General features: G+C 38.7%; 1 protein-coding gene across 2 annotated transcripts in view; it reads right to left on the reverse strand.

Annotated features, from left to right (window-relative positions):
- Positions 1-1,646: 1,646 nt before the first annotated feature.
- The window catches only part of CRACR2A (calcium release activated channel regulator 2A), a 69,969-nt gene continuing 54,925 nt past the window's right edge, over positions 1,647-16,690 (reverse strand). For both annotated transcript variants that reach the window (XM_074588190.1, XM_074588201.1), the window contains exons 13-18: positions 14,328-14,460; positions 11,811-11,892; positions 10,044-10,158; positions 8,231-8,332; positions 2,985-3,061; positions 1,647-2,086 (exon numbers count right to left, since the gene is read on the reverse strand). In XM_074588190.1, the coding sequence (XP_074444291.1) occupies positions 1,996-2,086; positions 2,985-3,061; positions 8,231-8,332; positions 10,044-10,158; positions 11,811-11,892; positions 14,328-14,460 (600 nt within the window). In that variant the 3' untranslated portion in view covers positions 1,647-1,995. The remainder of the gene's footprint in view (positions 2,087-2,984; positions 3,062-8,230; positions 8,333-10,043; positions 10,159-11,810; positions 11,893-14,327; positions 14,461-16,690) is intronic.

Genomic DNA, 16,690 nt, shown 5'->3' on the forward strand with positions numbered 1-16,690 from the left:
CACGGATTGCTTTGGGACTTCTACAGGACACCACAGCCAAACAGAGGTTCAGAGCAAGCTCTGCAACATGAAGCAATACAGCCATGTCAAATACGGTGAAGAGCACAGGCTGATTTGCTCTAACTGCAACGTTAACTAGCCAAAGTACTGCGCTACCATGACTCTACTGTTTTTGAAAACTAAACTAGATCATAGAATGGTTGGAATTGGAAGAGACATTAAAGATCATCTAATTCCAAACCCCTGCCCTCCCCCCTGCCATAGGCAGAGACACCTTCCACTAGACTAGGTTGCTCAAAGCTCCATCCAGCCTGGCCGTGAACACTTTCAGGGATGGGGCATCCACAGCTTCTCTGGGCAGCCTGTACCAGTGTCTCACCACCCTCACAGTAAAGAATTTCTTCCTAACAGCTAATCTAAATCTCCCCTCTTTCAGTTTAAAACTGATACCCCTCATCCTATCGCTACATGCCCTGACACAGAGTCCCTCTCCAGCTTTCCTGTAGGCCCCCTTTGAGGACTGGAAGGCCGCAATAAGGTCTCCTCAGAGTCTTCTCTTCTCCGGGCCGAACAACCCCAACTCTCTCAGCCTGTCTTCAGAGAAGAGGTGCTCTAACCCTTTAATCATCTTCGTAGCCCTCCTCTGGACTCTCTCCAAGAGGTTCATGTCCTTCTTACGTTGGGGGTACCCGATCTGGACGCAGTACTCCAGATGAGGTCTCACAAGAACAGATTAGAGGGGGAGAATCCCCTCCCTCAACCTGCTGGCCATACTTCTTTTGATGCAGCCCAGGATGCGGTTGGCTTTCTGGGCTGTGAGCACACATTGCCGGCTCATGTTGAGCTTCTCATCAACTGACACCCCCAAGACCTTCTCCTCAGGGCTGCTCTCAATCCATTCTCCACCCAGCCTGTATTTGTCCTTGGGATTGCCCCGACCCATGTGCAGGACCTTGCATTTGGCTTTGTTGAACTTCATGAGGTTTGTATGGGCCCACTTCTCAATCCTGTCCAGGTCCCTCTGGATGGCATCCCTTCCCTCCAGCATGTGAACCATACCACATGACTTTGTGCTGCCAGCAAACTTGCTGAAGGTGCACTCAATCCCACTGTCCATGTCACTGACAAAGATGTTAAACAGCACTAGTCCCAGTTCCAGCTCCTGAGGAACACCAGTCATCACTGGTTGCCACTTGTACATCGAGCCGTTGACCACAACTTTTTAAGTGAGGACATCCAGCCAATTCCTTTGAGATATTTGCATAGCACCACCTCATCGTGGAAACGTGCCAGCTTATTTGGCAGCAGATCAGCAAGCCTCTATGGTATCTCAGTGACCTGTCTAATCATACCTAATTCATCACATCTAAGTGGGAGAAGGGGTTTCTTACCAAAGACCTATATGCAACAATGTAAAGTATATATGAGTTAATGCTACTTATGAAAATCTTTATAGTTCTTCAATCCTTTGTTCATGTACATTTCCACTAAGCTTTAAAATAATCACCTTATACTTTGCAATTGCTGGTCTGTTGGTTTTAAACAACCAACCAGCTACCTATTTCAATTTTTAAAAAACTGTCACAAAGTTCAGTACAATATCAGGACCTAAAGAGCACTGAGATAAACAGAAGTATTCAGAAGATAGGTCATCCACACCAGTAAGAATTTACTTCACATTCCAAGTAGTTTTCTTCCTATAAAATTTTTTCTCATTACTAATAATGTGCCAGCTTCTACAAGTCTGATCACAAAGAAGGATTCAGTGGTGTTAGGCATCAAACAAAATAAGACTGTTACTGCACCAAATACATTGTCAATTAACTAAATACAATATTTGCAAAAGTGAAGATCACAGCATACAAGGATTTTAAGGTTCACTTACACCTATACCCAGAACACAGCAGAAGAAATATTTGGAAGACAATGTAAATCTGATGGTGCCATGTAGTGTCATATAAACATGTGACATTTGTCTAAACATGTCCCAGCATTTTATGTCCTGATACAGCAAGACTTTTTATTCATATCAGATTGAAGTTCAATGGTTTCCTCTTTCAATTTATTTTCGTGTTCCTTCAAAATCCTGGAGAAAAAAACAACAGTTTTGGGAAAAAAAAAATGTTAATAATGTCCATAAGACAAAAAACATTTTCTCAACACCTATAAAATTGTCCAGAGATTAACAGAAAATGACAGAACTTTAGGAACTAAAAAATAAACAAAAAAAGTACAATTATGGTGGCTCCATCACAAAACCACCTTTGTTCATTCAGTTATAAAAATGTAGTTGGTGCCGATTGCTAACATTTATTGTTTATTACAGAGACTAAAAACAGTGACTTTCATTTGTTATTTTTGAGGCTGGAGCAAAACAAAACCGCATCTTGGTACCTAGACATTTATCAAACACCTAATACATTCTCAAAATCGCACTAACTATAGCAACAATATCTGCTAATTCATTACCAGTGTTTCCACCTCTGTAAGTAGTTCAGAGGGGACAGATTTACCTGTATTTTTACCCCTAGTTTTTATGTAACTTAAAAAATCCACCTCTCCCTTTCTCGCAGCCCCCGGGCAGACAGCAGAATTTGAGCTGTAACGACGCAAAGGGAAGAAAGAAGCACATCTAAATGTTCTGCTGCAAGGACTCAGCAGCATCCATTTCCAAGCATATTTCTCCAAACCTCCAAGAACTTCCTGCAAGAACTATCATAACATCCCAGGCCCTCAGCTTTCCTAGCAACAGTCCTGGTGTTTCTGGGTCTATACAGAGCTTTACTAGCTTACACAGGACTCTATGAACCTGAGCAACTGCTCATTTGGAGCAACAGGGTCAAGCTACAGACCAGTTTAAAAGGAACAAATATTTCATCACGCTAAGTTCCCATCAAACTAATTTAACAAATGGAATTCACTCTGTCATCAGTGACAGCGATGTCAGGCACATACAGAAGTCATAGATTGTCTTTTCTTCTTACCTAGCTAAGTGAAGCACAGACTTTTTGGTATTGTACCCAGAGTATGCACTGCATTCATAGAAAATTAAATTGTAATCCTAGAATTAAACAGAAAGACCATTTCAATTAATTTTGCACAATATCTCACTCCAGCTTTAAAAAAAGCAACACAGATACACTGAAATATGCAAATAAAGAAATAGATCATCTTAGGAAAAATTAGGATTTAATTCTAGAGCTAACAGTAAATAGCAACAAAAGAAGTCCAAGTGTGCCTCCAGAACAACGGCTATATGCCTTTCTTAACAGACATTTGTTCTATACAGGGGCTTTTGCTAGAAGAGCTTGATCTCTCAAAGGCTTAAATGCCTTATAAGGTACTGAAGTCTTCTGAACTTTCCTTGTGATGATGAGACAATTAGTACATCACTAATTTCTTGAGAAAGCGGGTGAAAATAATTCCAGTGACTTTTTTTTTTTTTTTAATCTTGGAAAGCTTCAGCAGCAGCGTTTCTGTATTCAACAGTTTGAGACAAATGTTTTCCAGCAAGTGACCAGTTAAAAGCCTCAGCAAAACCCAATAATTTAATGCTATTTCATTTTTTTTTTGTACTTGTGAAATTTTTCTGCATCTTCTTTCGCAGTCAGCCTGCACCTTTGGTTTTGTAGCCCCTGAGAACTTTGCAATTAAGAAAAATGGATAAATGATCAAGCCCTGGAAATATTGTCAGCACTTCAGCTGAAGCCTTATCATAATAAATGCAAGAGATCATCTGCAGAAAAGCCTGACCTGGCAGCTATGATGGCAAAGGAAGTTTGAGAGGAAACGACGTGTTATTCTCTCCAAAATAGACATCTGACTACTTTCACAAGATATTACATTGAAGCTCACCTACATTGCCTCTATGGTATTACCACTTGCCCTTTTACCCATACAGATTTCAACTTTATATTCACTTTCCACTTTCCTTTGTGTCTTATTGTTATTTATAACCATAGCTTAAAATTCAAATAATTAAATTAGTAGTTTAGGAAATGACAATCACATGTCTGCATATTTTCATTTGTTTGCTATTAACTGTGGTTACTGCATTTGTACTTATTTAACCACCCTTCATGTGACACTTACAACTCAGTTTTCAAAAGGTCCCATTTCAGGGACCTTTTATTTCAGGTATTTCAGTTTTGGTTTGGGTTTGTTTGGTTGTTGTGGGGGTTTTTGTGGTGTTTTTTGTTTGTTTGTTTTTTTGGTTTTTTTTAAATATACCATGCTTCCAAAATTGCACAGCTTTTTGAAATTTTTATCACCTTCATCAAATTTCAAAGACAATAAGTGGAGAAAACAAGTTTCATAAATATGGTAGTTTATTTTAGCAGGTCTAAAAAATACTTCAGTATTATCAAATGTCAGTTTTGCATATGTTGTAAATGCTTATATGGTTTGTTCTACTGAACATCAGGATTGAACCACTTGTAGTAATTTCTGGGTGGCCAGATAAGCACAGAGTAGAAGAGAAGGGAAGAAATCAGGCAATGTTACTGTTGGAGGGATATTTTATTGTTTTTTTTTTAAAAAAAAAACAAAACAGTATTATATATAGTATTTACAATTATGTAACCCTGTGATTCTCTTGTTTTTCTTAGAAAAATTTAAAGATAAATTTTGACCAGCTCAAATTTCTCACTAGCTCTGCGAACAGAAGTTTGAAATAAAATGTACACTCCTTTTTTCTGGTCAGCTGATCAGAACTCTAACAGAAAACCTACTGTGGTCAGCATCTAGTTACTTTATGTCAGCCAAGCAAAGAGTGATACTACTCCTAAATCTTCCCCACATACAACAGAATTTCACTAGAGGCAAATTCTCCGTGATAACATTATTTATGCTGGCACAAATCTGAATGGATTTTCCAACAAATTCCAGGGATAGGACAAATTCTTATTGGTGAAAGATAACAATTTAAACTCAATTGATATTAATTGCTTATTTCTGTCAGTCTGGCAAACAGGTCCTTCTCTGGCGGATGAGTTAGCCTGGAAATACCAAGTGTCATTCCTTTGAATCAGGGAGGAAAACTTTAATTGATAGACTACACAATGAGAACAAAGTAGCAGAAGGCGGGACACATATAATTAAAAAAACAGGAAATGCCACCCATCTCCATCCAGGATTTAGCTATAGAACATGAAGACCACTGGCAATTACTTCATTTTAAAAAGTTACATACAAATCAGTAGACACCTAAAGAATAGGAAGGAAAATGAATAATTAGCAGAGGGAGCTGGGCATTTTCTGTCCTGTAAAGTAGTATCACTCTGAGAATAGCTCCCTCATTAGTAGTATTTGTATAACCATGGTAGTGACAGGTTGATAAAGGAGACACTGCATGAACACACAGTAAGTCCTCATCCCATGAAGCATACATAGTCTGCAAAGTCAAGGCAGACAAAGGCATTATTATCTTATTTTATAGTTGAGCAACAGAGATAGAGAAGGATTTATTGACCCATTTAAGATCATTCAGGAATTTTGTGCAGGGCCAAAACAAAATCATGCTGCCCAAATGCCTCATATGATATATGCTGCTCAGCACTATTTCATAAGCCATTTTATTTAAATAATTGGCAGTGGTTACACTAATCCACCCAAATAGAACATTTGCTGTTCCTGCATGCTCACAGTATGATCCGAATACTCTCTGTATTGTTGTGCTCATATAAACTCTTGATCAGTGGATCAAGCTAGGCTAAAGAGAAATTTGCTAAATGGAGTTTTCCTTGTGGATCCTCTATGAAAAAAGTCAGACAGACTGCCTCGTCCCTCCCCTCCCCTCCCTCCTTTTTTCTTTCTCTGTCTTTTTCTTTATACTTCCAGTAGCTCTATGAAGAGAGTTTTAGATGTTTTCTATCAGGCCATTCTTGTGAACATTTTGGTTTGTGTCTGCTGTTTCTCCCTGCAAAGTCAATACTGCAAAATTCTCATTACCATTATGATATTCACTCTTCAATTCATCCAACTACAGATCAGCTTCATCACAGCCTTGTTGTTCCCTATGATGCCTTCCAGAATCACTATCCACATTCTATTCCCCCTTTCCCCAGATATCACACACACTCGGCAACTACTAGCCTTCTCAAATGATAAGGAGCTGAAAGGACTCCCTTCAGGCTGTCATTCTTCCTTTTAATAATGAACTGTACTGCCTGCTTTGCAAAGACGTTTTGTGACACGTGCATTATAATGGGAGCCCTTGGGTTTCTGACCAACCTTGTAGTACACTGACTTGTAAGATGTGGGACTCAAGCAAAGCAAGAGTTAATATAGCTGGGCTGGAATGCCCTATGAAAGTACACATTCCATTCTGACTGTAGAAAAAAACAGGAAAAAATGATCCCATCCTATGAGGCCTTGAAACTGTCCATAAAAACTGTTGGACTTCAGGGTCAACAGGCTAATCTGGTTCATTGTCTGCATGAGAGCAGGTTCAGGGCTGTTCTTAACCAAATAGGGCTTTGTGAAGTATCAGCTGTATCAGCTGAGTGTATTTGTATCAGCTCAGTGTCTAGTCCCGTGTATTTTGGGTCTTCTGTGAGTAATTAATGGGATTATTCACTAAATAAGTAATTGAAATTTCATTCACTAATAATGACAGTGGTATGTGGTTTCATAGGAATAACATGGCTATTTAGCAAGAATTGATATTTCATTAAAATTCATGGTTATTATTAGCTCAGGAAGCAAATTGTTATAATTCAATTATATCCATGGTGCTTTTCAACTAATCCATTGTCATGAATCATTCCTTCCCTTAGCTACCTCAGGCAGCACTCACAAACATTCAAATGTTTGTTATTCAGATCCATTAATTTGATTATAACCATCTTTAATTTGACAGCTTTCTTTTATTTATGCAAACCAGTTTATTTTCTTGCATGACATGTCAGGACTCATGGCCTGGTGGGCTGTGAGTTCTATATATTAGAATGATTCATCTTTCTTTTACTAGTACAATATTTTAAGAGAGCTAAATGATACGTAAGACATCTACTCTGTCCATTTAGCATTTATGCATCATTTGTTTTTTCACAGAAGGATTCAGTGGTACACCCTGGAGTCCATCCTCCACAGTCTCAAAACTATCTGCATTTCCAGCCGTAGAAGAAAATAAAGCAAATTTCCTAAAGGGAGAACCTTTGAGGGATGAAGTTCAAGACTGATAGTGCTCCCCTGCAAAAGCAAAATAATGGACACAAACCTGAATACAGAGGTATGCCTGTAAAAGGCTGTATGGCCCTAAAAGGGCCATGTAAAAGGCCCTAACTCTTTCAGTTAGAGAGGTGCCTAGCAGCAGTCTTTCCTATAAACGAACAACAATTCAGATGTATATCAAATTTTGAAAATATCCTTTTTTGTTATCAGCAAGCAGAGCTGTAAATCTATTTTCAAAGGAGAAACAAGTACATACATGAAATTCAGCACATTGTTTAATTTAGGTAAATTCCTACCAACTCAGTTAATTTCTCAGGAATACTGGGATGACTTATTTCTAAATAAATGAATATTCTGGAGGCATTGGTGTTCAAATTATATGCATTGTATAGAGAGATTAAAAAGAAAAAAATGATGGGCATGGTACACAGGAATATAAAGAAGTATTTGCTATTTGCAGTCCTTAATGCTTAAATTATGGCCAATGGATCACCAGTGCTCTGGTAGATGCAGAATGTTAACTCTCACTTATTTTAGCTCCTTGATGGAAAGTTACTAAAAGTAAACATGTTTTCTACTCCTACCATAGGAGTAACAGATGGCCTTCTGTGGATTTACCGGAGGTAGGAGGGGGAAAAGATCCCCAAATTAGTTCTCTGTTAAGAATCCATCCACAGAGCCAAGAGAGAAAAAAGAGAGAGAAAAAAAGTGAGGAAACAAATAGAGAAAGAGAGAACAAAGAAAAAGAGAAAGAGGGGAGAAAGAGAGACAATGAGAGTGAATTCTCAAATATCTTTTACACCACTCACTTTTTGGTTTTTGGTTTGTTTTTTGTTTTTTTTTTTTTTTTTTTATCTAGACAGTTTCATAACTACTGTAATTACCAGCACTTGCATCACTGAGAGCTGAACTGATGAGTGTGAGGGGGTTCCTAATCCTTAAAAATACTTGTCTGATTAAAATCAATCTGTGTTTCTATGAATTTAGACATAGTCAGACTCCTTTTTAAACCCTTCACCTTCAAGTTTTGTAAGGGGTTCCCCTCTAAGTACAGTACCTTAGCAAGATGCTCTCCCATTCCCATAGGGACCTCACGTTCTTTCTCATTATCAGTTTTATTACCCAACAAAAGCACGGGTATGTTCTTCCCAGTTGTCTCCTGCAGAACAAAGAATAAATATCAACTGAGGCATTGTATTAAGAAAACCACAGATCAGGAGGATAAAAACTAACAAATGTCACACTACAAGAAGACAGTTAAGACATCACATATGAGCAAGATACATGCCGCTTTACTTACAAACATGTCAGGAATCAAAGTTGGATAAAAGACATGAAAAAGACAGAATGCTAGAGATTGCACTACCTTGGCATTTTTTTAAATAAAAGCACAGAATCTCATCAGACTCTATATTAAAATGGAAGAGAGAAAACTACCATGCTACACAGGCTCTGACATTGTGTGTTTATAGCCACTGCTTTTCTAATTATGTATGCTTTTCTAATTATAGGAAAATAATGACAACATCTGGGTACAGTTATGCTGAATAAATCACATAAAGTAGTGGAGAGATACACAGAATAGGCCCCAAAAATTCATGCCCCAATAGGCATGAATGAAAATTTGTTCTGAAAATGATTAGAATTATCACAATGAGTACATTCATAAAGTGGGATGAATGCTGTAGCAATAAATGGGCTTGGCCTTCTGTCTTTAACTTAGCAATACTTTGTAGTAAACAAAATTAGTCAGTAAAGATGAGTAAACCATTACAGTATGGAAAAAGACTTTGACCACAATATTTGTTTTTTCTGGATCAAAACCTGGCATTCTCTTCTAGCCTTTACCATACTGAATTATAACAATCACTGATTTGTTAAGATCATATATTTAATAAAGGCCTGTTCTTACAAAATGCATGCTACTATTACTTCAGTAGAGCTGCTCAGATGAGGAATAACTATGCCTGTTTGGAAACATTTGAATGAATGAGTCCTAATTTCAAATTGCAGAGTCATCTATTGGCCGTTACGGAAAACAGTGTATTATACTACAACACGTGCCCAATAAAATCAGACTAAGTGATCTTCGCATACCAATTTGTCCACTACTTTTTCAGCAGCAATACTCTGCAATAGTCAGCAAACAGGAAGTCACACTTTGTTCCCTCTAGTGACTCAATCCTTTATGGCAGCAGCCTCAGTTTTATTTTTATTTTTTCTTTTGACCACAAGCAAATTCAGCTGCTTGCACTCTCAATACCTTGTCTATGAGCTAAAAGAGAAATATACACACCAAGAGAAAAGAAGAGAGTTTTTAATTAATTGAAGCCACTCGGTAGCATGGGCTATGATTTTGTTTTCATGTAATTGAAAGGATGATCCCCAGGAAACTGAACTGTGTACCACAAGACAATTTTATAGCACTAATGTAGATACTATAGCCGTAAGCTTATGGCTTATCTTCACAACACAGTCAATTTCCTGTAAGCTACACACTTCGTTGTTAAACTGCTAGTGATGATCAGTGATCATCAGACCATCATCACTGATCCAAATCACCTCCCAGTGCTAGTGGTGATCCACTCAGCTAGATAACCTTTACAAGAAATCACAGGACTCCATGCTGGGCTTTTCCCACCACTCATTTTAAGTCCTGAAAACCCTGGAGCTGTGGTTGTTTTCATAGACACGGAGATTCTAAAAACAGCTTTACTGGAAACAGCAGACCAAAATCACGAACAAACATGTAATTGTGACAACACAAGAAACATGCTGCTGTCTGTGCTTTGTCCTGCTAACACTCCCTGTCCAGAAGGCGGCAGAAAATAATGACACCAGAGTTTAGATACAAAGTTATGTCATGTTACCTCGATGCTTATCAGCCACTGCTTGACAGCTGTGAATGTGTCTTTTGCTGTTATATCATACATCACAATTACACCATCAGCTTTTCTGAAAAACTGCTTGGTAATACTTCGGTACCTACAAGTAAGAACCTGTTTATAGGTCTCTCCAACAGAAGCAGCAAACCAACAATATAAGTAAAATTTCATAGCAATTTCCCCCTGCCACCCCTGCAAAGGAAGATGTTGCCATACGGTTTCTTCTAATTATTGAGTCTTAGTGAGGATTAAACCCTTGTTAATTTGGTTTACATACGTATTCTAAAATTCCATAAACTAGACAAGGGAGAAGCTGTAATACTGATCTTCACTGCAGATCCTGTTTGAAAGGTGAGGCTTATTATGACTTGTAGTAGGCAATCCCGTTGTTCCTGAATCATCAGACTGCTTTTCACGTTCAGCAGAAGATTCACAGAAGACAATACTACCACAAATTACTGCAACAGCAAATAAATTATTTGCAAAAAAATAATTTTTGAAAAAAAGTGTTTGGAAAAGTTCCCTCTGCCTTCTTTAATTGATTCTGGGTTAGTCTGGATAATCAGCTGCATATCTCACCTTCTGACATCCTCGTTTATTTTAAACTTAGTGCAAAAAATTCCCCCTGACAAAGTGTTCAGCCTAAAGCTAGCTAGATTTTTGTTTGGAGCTCTTTTCCCAAGCTTCTTGTAGAAAACAGATCACTGTTATCATCCTTGCTTTTAGTAATAGAAAACTACACAATAGGTGAGGTGATGGGGAAGGAAATTACCACTGAAAACTTATAGAAACTTGATCCTCAACTACAATGGGATTGTTTTGGTGGAAAAAAACCCCTATTTTATTAAACTCTTAAGGTATTTTCTGATATAGAAATAATTCTAGCTACATTTTAAAATCAGCCTTCTTTCTAAAGAAATTGCGTGTACTAAACTTTTAATCTTTTAGAGATTGGCAGTTTGTCAATGGATACTTAGCACCAAATCAGCACATTATTCCTGCTAGGGAAGGATCTAAACTGTGAATGCACTGTCTGTATTAGGAATACTCTTATATTTGTTCCTCTCCCAAGAAGCATGATTATGTCCATGCTTACTAATCTTCAAACAGATGATTCAAGGAACAAAACCTTAGAATGTGTACTGGTTTTGACTGTGATAGAGTTAAGTTTCATTGTACTAGCTTGTACAGGGGCTATGTTGTAGATTTGTGATGAAAACAGTGTTAGTAACACACCATTTTAGTTAGTGCTCCATAGTGTTTGCACAGCATCACAACATTTTCTGCTTCTTGGATTGCCCTCCGAGTGAGTAGGCAGGGGTGCACAAGAAGCTGGAGGGGGGACACAACCAGGACAGCTGACCCCAGCTGACCAAAGGGATAGTCCATACCATATGACGTTGTGCTCAGCAACAAAAGTGCAGGGGGAAGAGAGGATGGCCGAGGCTGCAGTTGCTCAGGGACTGGCTGGGCGTCAAGTGGCTGGTGGTGAGCAACTGGGGGTTTTTTGCATGACTTCGTTTTCTTGGTTTTGTTTCTTTTCCTCTTTATTGGGTGTTTGTTTGGGTTTTTTTTTTTTGGTGGTGGTGGGTTTTGTGGGGGTTTTTTTGATTATTAAAGCTGTCTTTATTTCAACCAATGAGTTTTCTCACTTTCACCCGTCTGATTCTCTCCCCCATCCCCAGAGTGAGCAAGCATCTGTGTGGTGCTTAGCTGACTACTAGGGTTAAACCACAACATAATGTTTCTCACCGTTCCTGGCCAGCAGTGTCCCAGAGTTGCAGGGCTACCTGGGTATTATCTACTGTGATGGTTTTCACGTTGTAATCCACACCTATAACAGAAATATAAGGTAGGTTGTCTCTTTATATGCTCAGTTTGATCTTTGAAAACCTGATCCAGCAAATAGCAACAATTCCAGAAAGTGAACAAGATAGATACTACATTAAAAATTATGTCCATAGTCTCTAACTATCAGAGAAAAACAAGTGCTTTCATTTGCCAGACATTCTTCAGTAATAAAATACTGCATGTTAACAGAGTAGTTGAATTTTGTAAAAACTGTAAAATAAGTAACCTTCCAAATCAGGACATGTGAGTCAAGGGTCCATTTGAGAGTCTCCAGCAGTGTAATCCATTTAGCCTGGAATTCATGCTGTATAACTTCTGTTGTGTGAAATTTCAGTGTTTAGTCTGAGATAGCCACATAGGCACCTTCTACAGTTAGTGGAAAAACACAAGGCACCACACTAAGGGGACAGTGGAACCTAAGATAAATGCTGAAGATAAATGGATGGAATATGTGGAAAGTCTCATCACCTCTTTAGAATATAGCAGATGAGCTGACTACTGTTAGGCAAGTTCCCTAATTTTTATGTGGCTAAATGGAAGTGAGACAAAAATTAATTTATCTAAACTTTTAAAATAATCCTCTCCCACTTCTCCTAACCCGTGATGATGTAAGTATCTTCTGGATATTTATAACAGTAATTAGTCTTAAATATTAATCAGTCATTGCCTCCTCCTAATAACAACCTGCAATTTTTTGTATCACACTGTACTGTATCATACACAATCACAGAATAATTCAGGTTGAAAGGGACCTCAGTAGGTCATCAGCAATTTCGTCCACATCAATGGGATTTTCACCACTGGCATTAATGAAGAAGCGTCCGTGCACGCGTTCCTTCAATGGGCAATTAAGAAATCTGGATGGAGGATATATCCATTGCTTATATCTCAAGGGAAGAAATTTGAGCTATTCTGTAGAAATTCAATAACACTCTTCTCCAGGTTGTTCACTTAACTTTTCAACTGTCTGTATCTTGCCAGCCATAGTCCACACCTGAGAAACTCATTGATGTGAAGACTAAACCAAAGCTATGACAAATACTTTCTTGCCATTGCGTTTGCAAGAACACTGGATCACCAGCCAAAAGATGAAAAGTTCAGACGTGTTCCTGTGCTTTTCCTCTGGAAGCTCCAGGCAATTACACACACTGTGTAAGATCCCAGAGTCTAGAGAAGTGTATCAGCCATTTACAAGACAATATGGATAGGACATAGCACCAAAATCTTAAATGTAGACAACTGCATAGAGGTGTCTAAGCTCCCATTACAGTTAATGAAGATCTAGTCAATGAAGAGCTAGGAGTCTATGAAATGACTAAGCTCACCCTGGAGTAGGCATCAAGGGTCAGATTAATTGGTCCCTAGGCTCCTCTCTTTGGACTGATTTGGAAAGGATGGTGGGGTACAATTCATCTGTTGGCTCACAGGCACCTATCTGAGATGCCATTTGGTATTCAAAATGTCTGTTTCAATCTGGCAGGCCACCCAGGAGACCTGCTCTCTTCCAAAGCAGCAGCTGAAAGCCAGGTGAAATACCTTATAGTGCCAAAATTAATTTAAATCCCTATATCTTAGATGTTCCCTGACTCCAATGTGAAGTTAGACACTCAATATATCAGTAGGAATTTAAACTCATGTGTCTTTATCTACCCCATAAGTCAAGGGAGCTACAGCAAGTGCTCACCTGGATCTTCTTAGATTGCCACAAATGCAAGACAAATCCATTAATTTAAATACCTTTCATTGTGAACAAGTTTTATTTCATATATGCAGCAGAATAAGTAAGGCCTAAATACAGACCAAGTATAACGAATCTGGTCATTTACAGTAACTCGACTGCATTGCAATAACTTAAGTTTCTATACCTTGATTATGTGTCTGACTTTTGAAAGTTTGGTTTACAACTTCAGGTAATATAAGTACAATATAGGCTTTGAAATGTTTGGCTTTGAAAACACTGGTCCAACATATTTCCTTGGTGCTTAGTATAATGCTAAATATTCAAACGTAATTCAGATATTCTACTTTCTCTTTAAAACAAAATCAGGTTACTTAGAGAAATAGAGATGGGGCATGGAGGTGGGACGGTTAGTACAGTGCAGTCCAGAGGACAGGATATCAGTTTCAGAATGGTGAGATCTATAAGGAAGTTCTAGCTTCACTGAAATCAATAGGATTTTTCTGATTTATTTAAGTGCTGCCAGGATTTCAGTATGGAGTCTAGTCTGAAACCTCTCCATCAATTATCTGCTTGCCAGTTTAGGAGAACTCACTTTGCACGTCCTATTCTCCTTTTGGACAATGGCTTTTACAACATCTGTATGTTTCTGTTTTATAACAGAGGGCCTGATCGCAGTAGAAGCTGCTAAGTACTGTTGGAACAAAAATAATAATAGTAATAATGTTTCTTAAACTTACCTACAGTAGCAGCTGTGCCTGGGAAAAAACGATCTTCACAAAATCGCCTTAAGAATGAAGTCTTTCCAACACTCGAATTGCCCACAAAAACAATCTTGAATAAGTGGTCTGGGACAGAGTTTATTCTCTCCTCCTTCAAGTAAAAGCAAACATTAGTCACCAACTGTTCTATAAATGCTGTTGCCTCTCCAATTTGCCTTGTCTTGAAGGCTAACTGAGATGGGAAAAAGAAGATATTTTATCCTATCATGTTCTCCATTACTCATTAAGCAATATTCTGTTTCTTGAAATAACTCAGCATTTCAAATGTCTGCAATGCATCCTTCCAGATCATTTGAAATGCAGTGATTTGGACTGAGCTCTGGAATTACACTGAATATGAACCTTGACATCAGACTGCATTGAAAAAATGCATGAAATTCCCAAAAGAAAACAGTTTATATTCATTCCTGCAAATCAAAACCCACACAGCTTCACACAGCTCTGCTCAGTCATTTCATCCTATACCAATGACACAGAGGAAACAGCACATCTTCACTTAGATAACAGAAGCAAAGTCACAATTTTTTGGCTTATGCCATCTATCACCAGATTCTTCTCTCTGCTACTACAGTGGAGCCAAAAGCTTCCATAGAATTACTGTATTTCTTCATCTGTTTAACATTACAGGCAGAAGCACAGGGGAAACAGACAGAGAATTAGACCCAGTTAATCAGGCTGGAAACATTCAGCTATGTTTCTGTCATTTAGGTTTTTATGCAGAAAGAACAATTTGTTCTGCCTATACACATCCCGTTTACTGCAGGCTAAGCTAAGTGCATGCTGGAGAGAATATATCCTCTGTCAAGTAGGTCATTATTCCCAAGATCTCTGTATGTAGCTCAGGAGTTGCTTAGGGAAGAACGCTGTAGCACCAGCTGGTTTGCAGGGGGTGCCCTAGCTGGCCTCTTCTATTTTGTGCAAACCTTAATAATCAAACTTGATTCTGAAACTGCATCTGAACACAATACTAAGGGATGAGCTACTTCATAGTCAGCTTCAACCGAGTGCTGATGGGATAATGGAATAGCAGTGGGATATAAATTTACTTTAGCTTACAATGCAGTCTGAAGACGTCCTCCCTAGATGTGTCTTTTGAGCGATCTTCATATAAACTGTAGCCAGGTCAAATAACATACCTATCTTTTGTGCAATTTAACACAAATGTGGAAGATGGCAGGTATAATGATGTTTCACATTGAAAGAACAGAGGGGAGAGGAGTTGCATCTCAGGCAGAGGTTTTGGACAGAAAATATTGCTTTAATTTCCAGTATGGTTCCTTCAGGTGTTTTCCCAATCACATTTCTGCTTATGCTAACTGCAGCTTCATCATCATAGCCACTCAGAAAAATGTTCTACCTGGCTGTTAACAAAAGAGCAGTTGCTGGCCTCATGTACTGCTGCAAATTCTCAGACACTTTCAGAAGTCACCTTCCATAGGACGGAAAAGGACTTGTTCATTTCTAAAAGGAGAAAAAAAATTTACAGTGGTCCTACTCGCCTAAAAGATGCAGTAGGTCATAAAGGATTAGCAGCTAAATGACTGTGAATGTATGGTGAATACGAAGGCTTAATGCCAGCAGCTAGGAGCCTGAATTCGGTATAGTAAGCAATGAGATCATGTAATGCGGTAATACAAAGCCATGTAGACTACAGGAACACAAATGGCGATGAATTGAAAAATATAGGTTGTCTCAGACCCTTCATTTTCCTAGGGTAAAACAGAGAATGACAAGACTTCTTATCTGAGTGAGCTACATATGTAACAACTGCAGGGAATCATTCTGCCTCCTTTGCACAACTATTTCTAGATACTACGCTCCTTTACACTGCAGATCCTTTGAGCAGCAAAACATGAGGGGAGAGAAGGACTGGCTGCAGAAGACAGTCTAGTTGAGATATGGGCCTGAGACTCACACCTCAGAACTCATGATGCAGCAAGCAGGGAGTTATCTTTTTCTGAAGTTTTCTTCAGCTCCTGTTGAGGATTATATGCAGAGCTGCCCTGAAAACACTTACTAATTGAATACCACTCCTCCTAGCCCAGGCATGCTGTCAGGAGGAGGAATCAGCGTGCAAGCACTGTATGTGACAAGATCGCTTCTGATGTCTAAATCTCCTGGTCAAAGTGTGGCGATCCCAAGAGCTGTAATTTAGGAAATGCAAAGTTGTATGAGAAATTCATCAGACTACAGCTGTGTGGAAGGAGACGAAGCACCACTCACACAAAGTGGCAGTGGTCAGACACTTACCCAGCCTGGACACTGGCCTAAGCAATGGAATGCCATCAACAAAATAGTCATTGGTAGGCCTAGTCAGTAGG

This window comes from Larus michahellis, chromosome 1 (assembly GCF_964199755.1).
Source record: "Larus michahellis chromosome 1, bLarMic1.1, whole genome shotgun sequence".
NCBI classification, from domain to species: Eukaryota; Metazoa; Chordata; class Aves; order Charadriiformes; family Laridae; genus Larus; species Larus michahellis.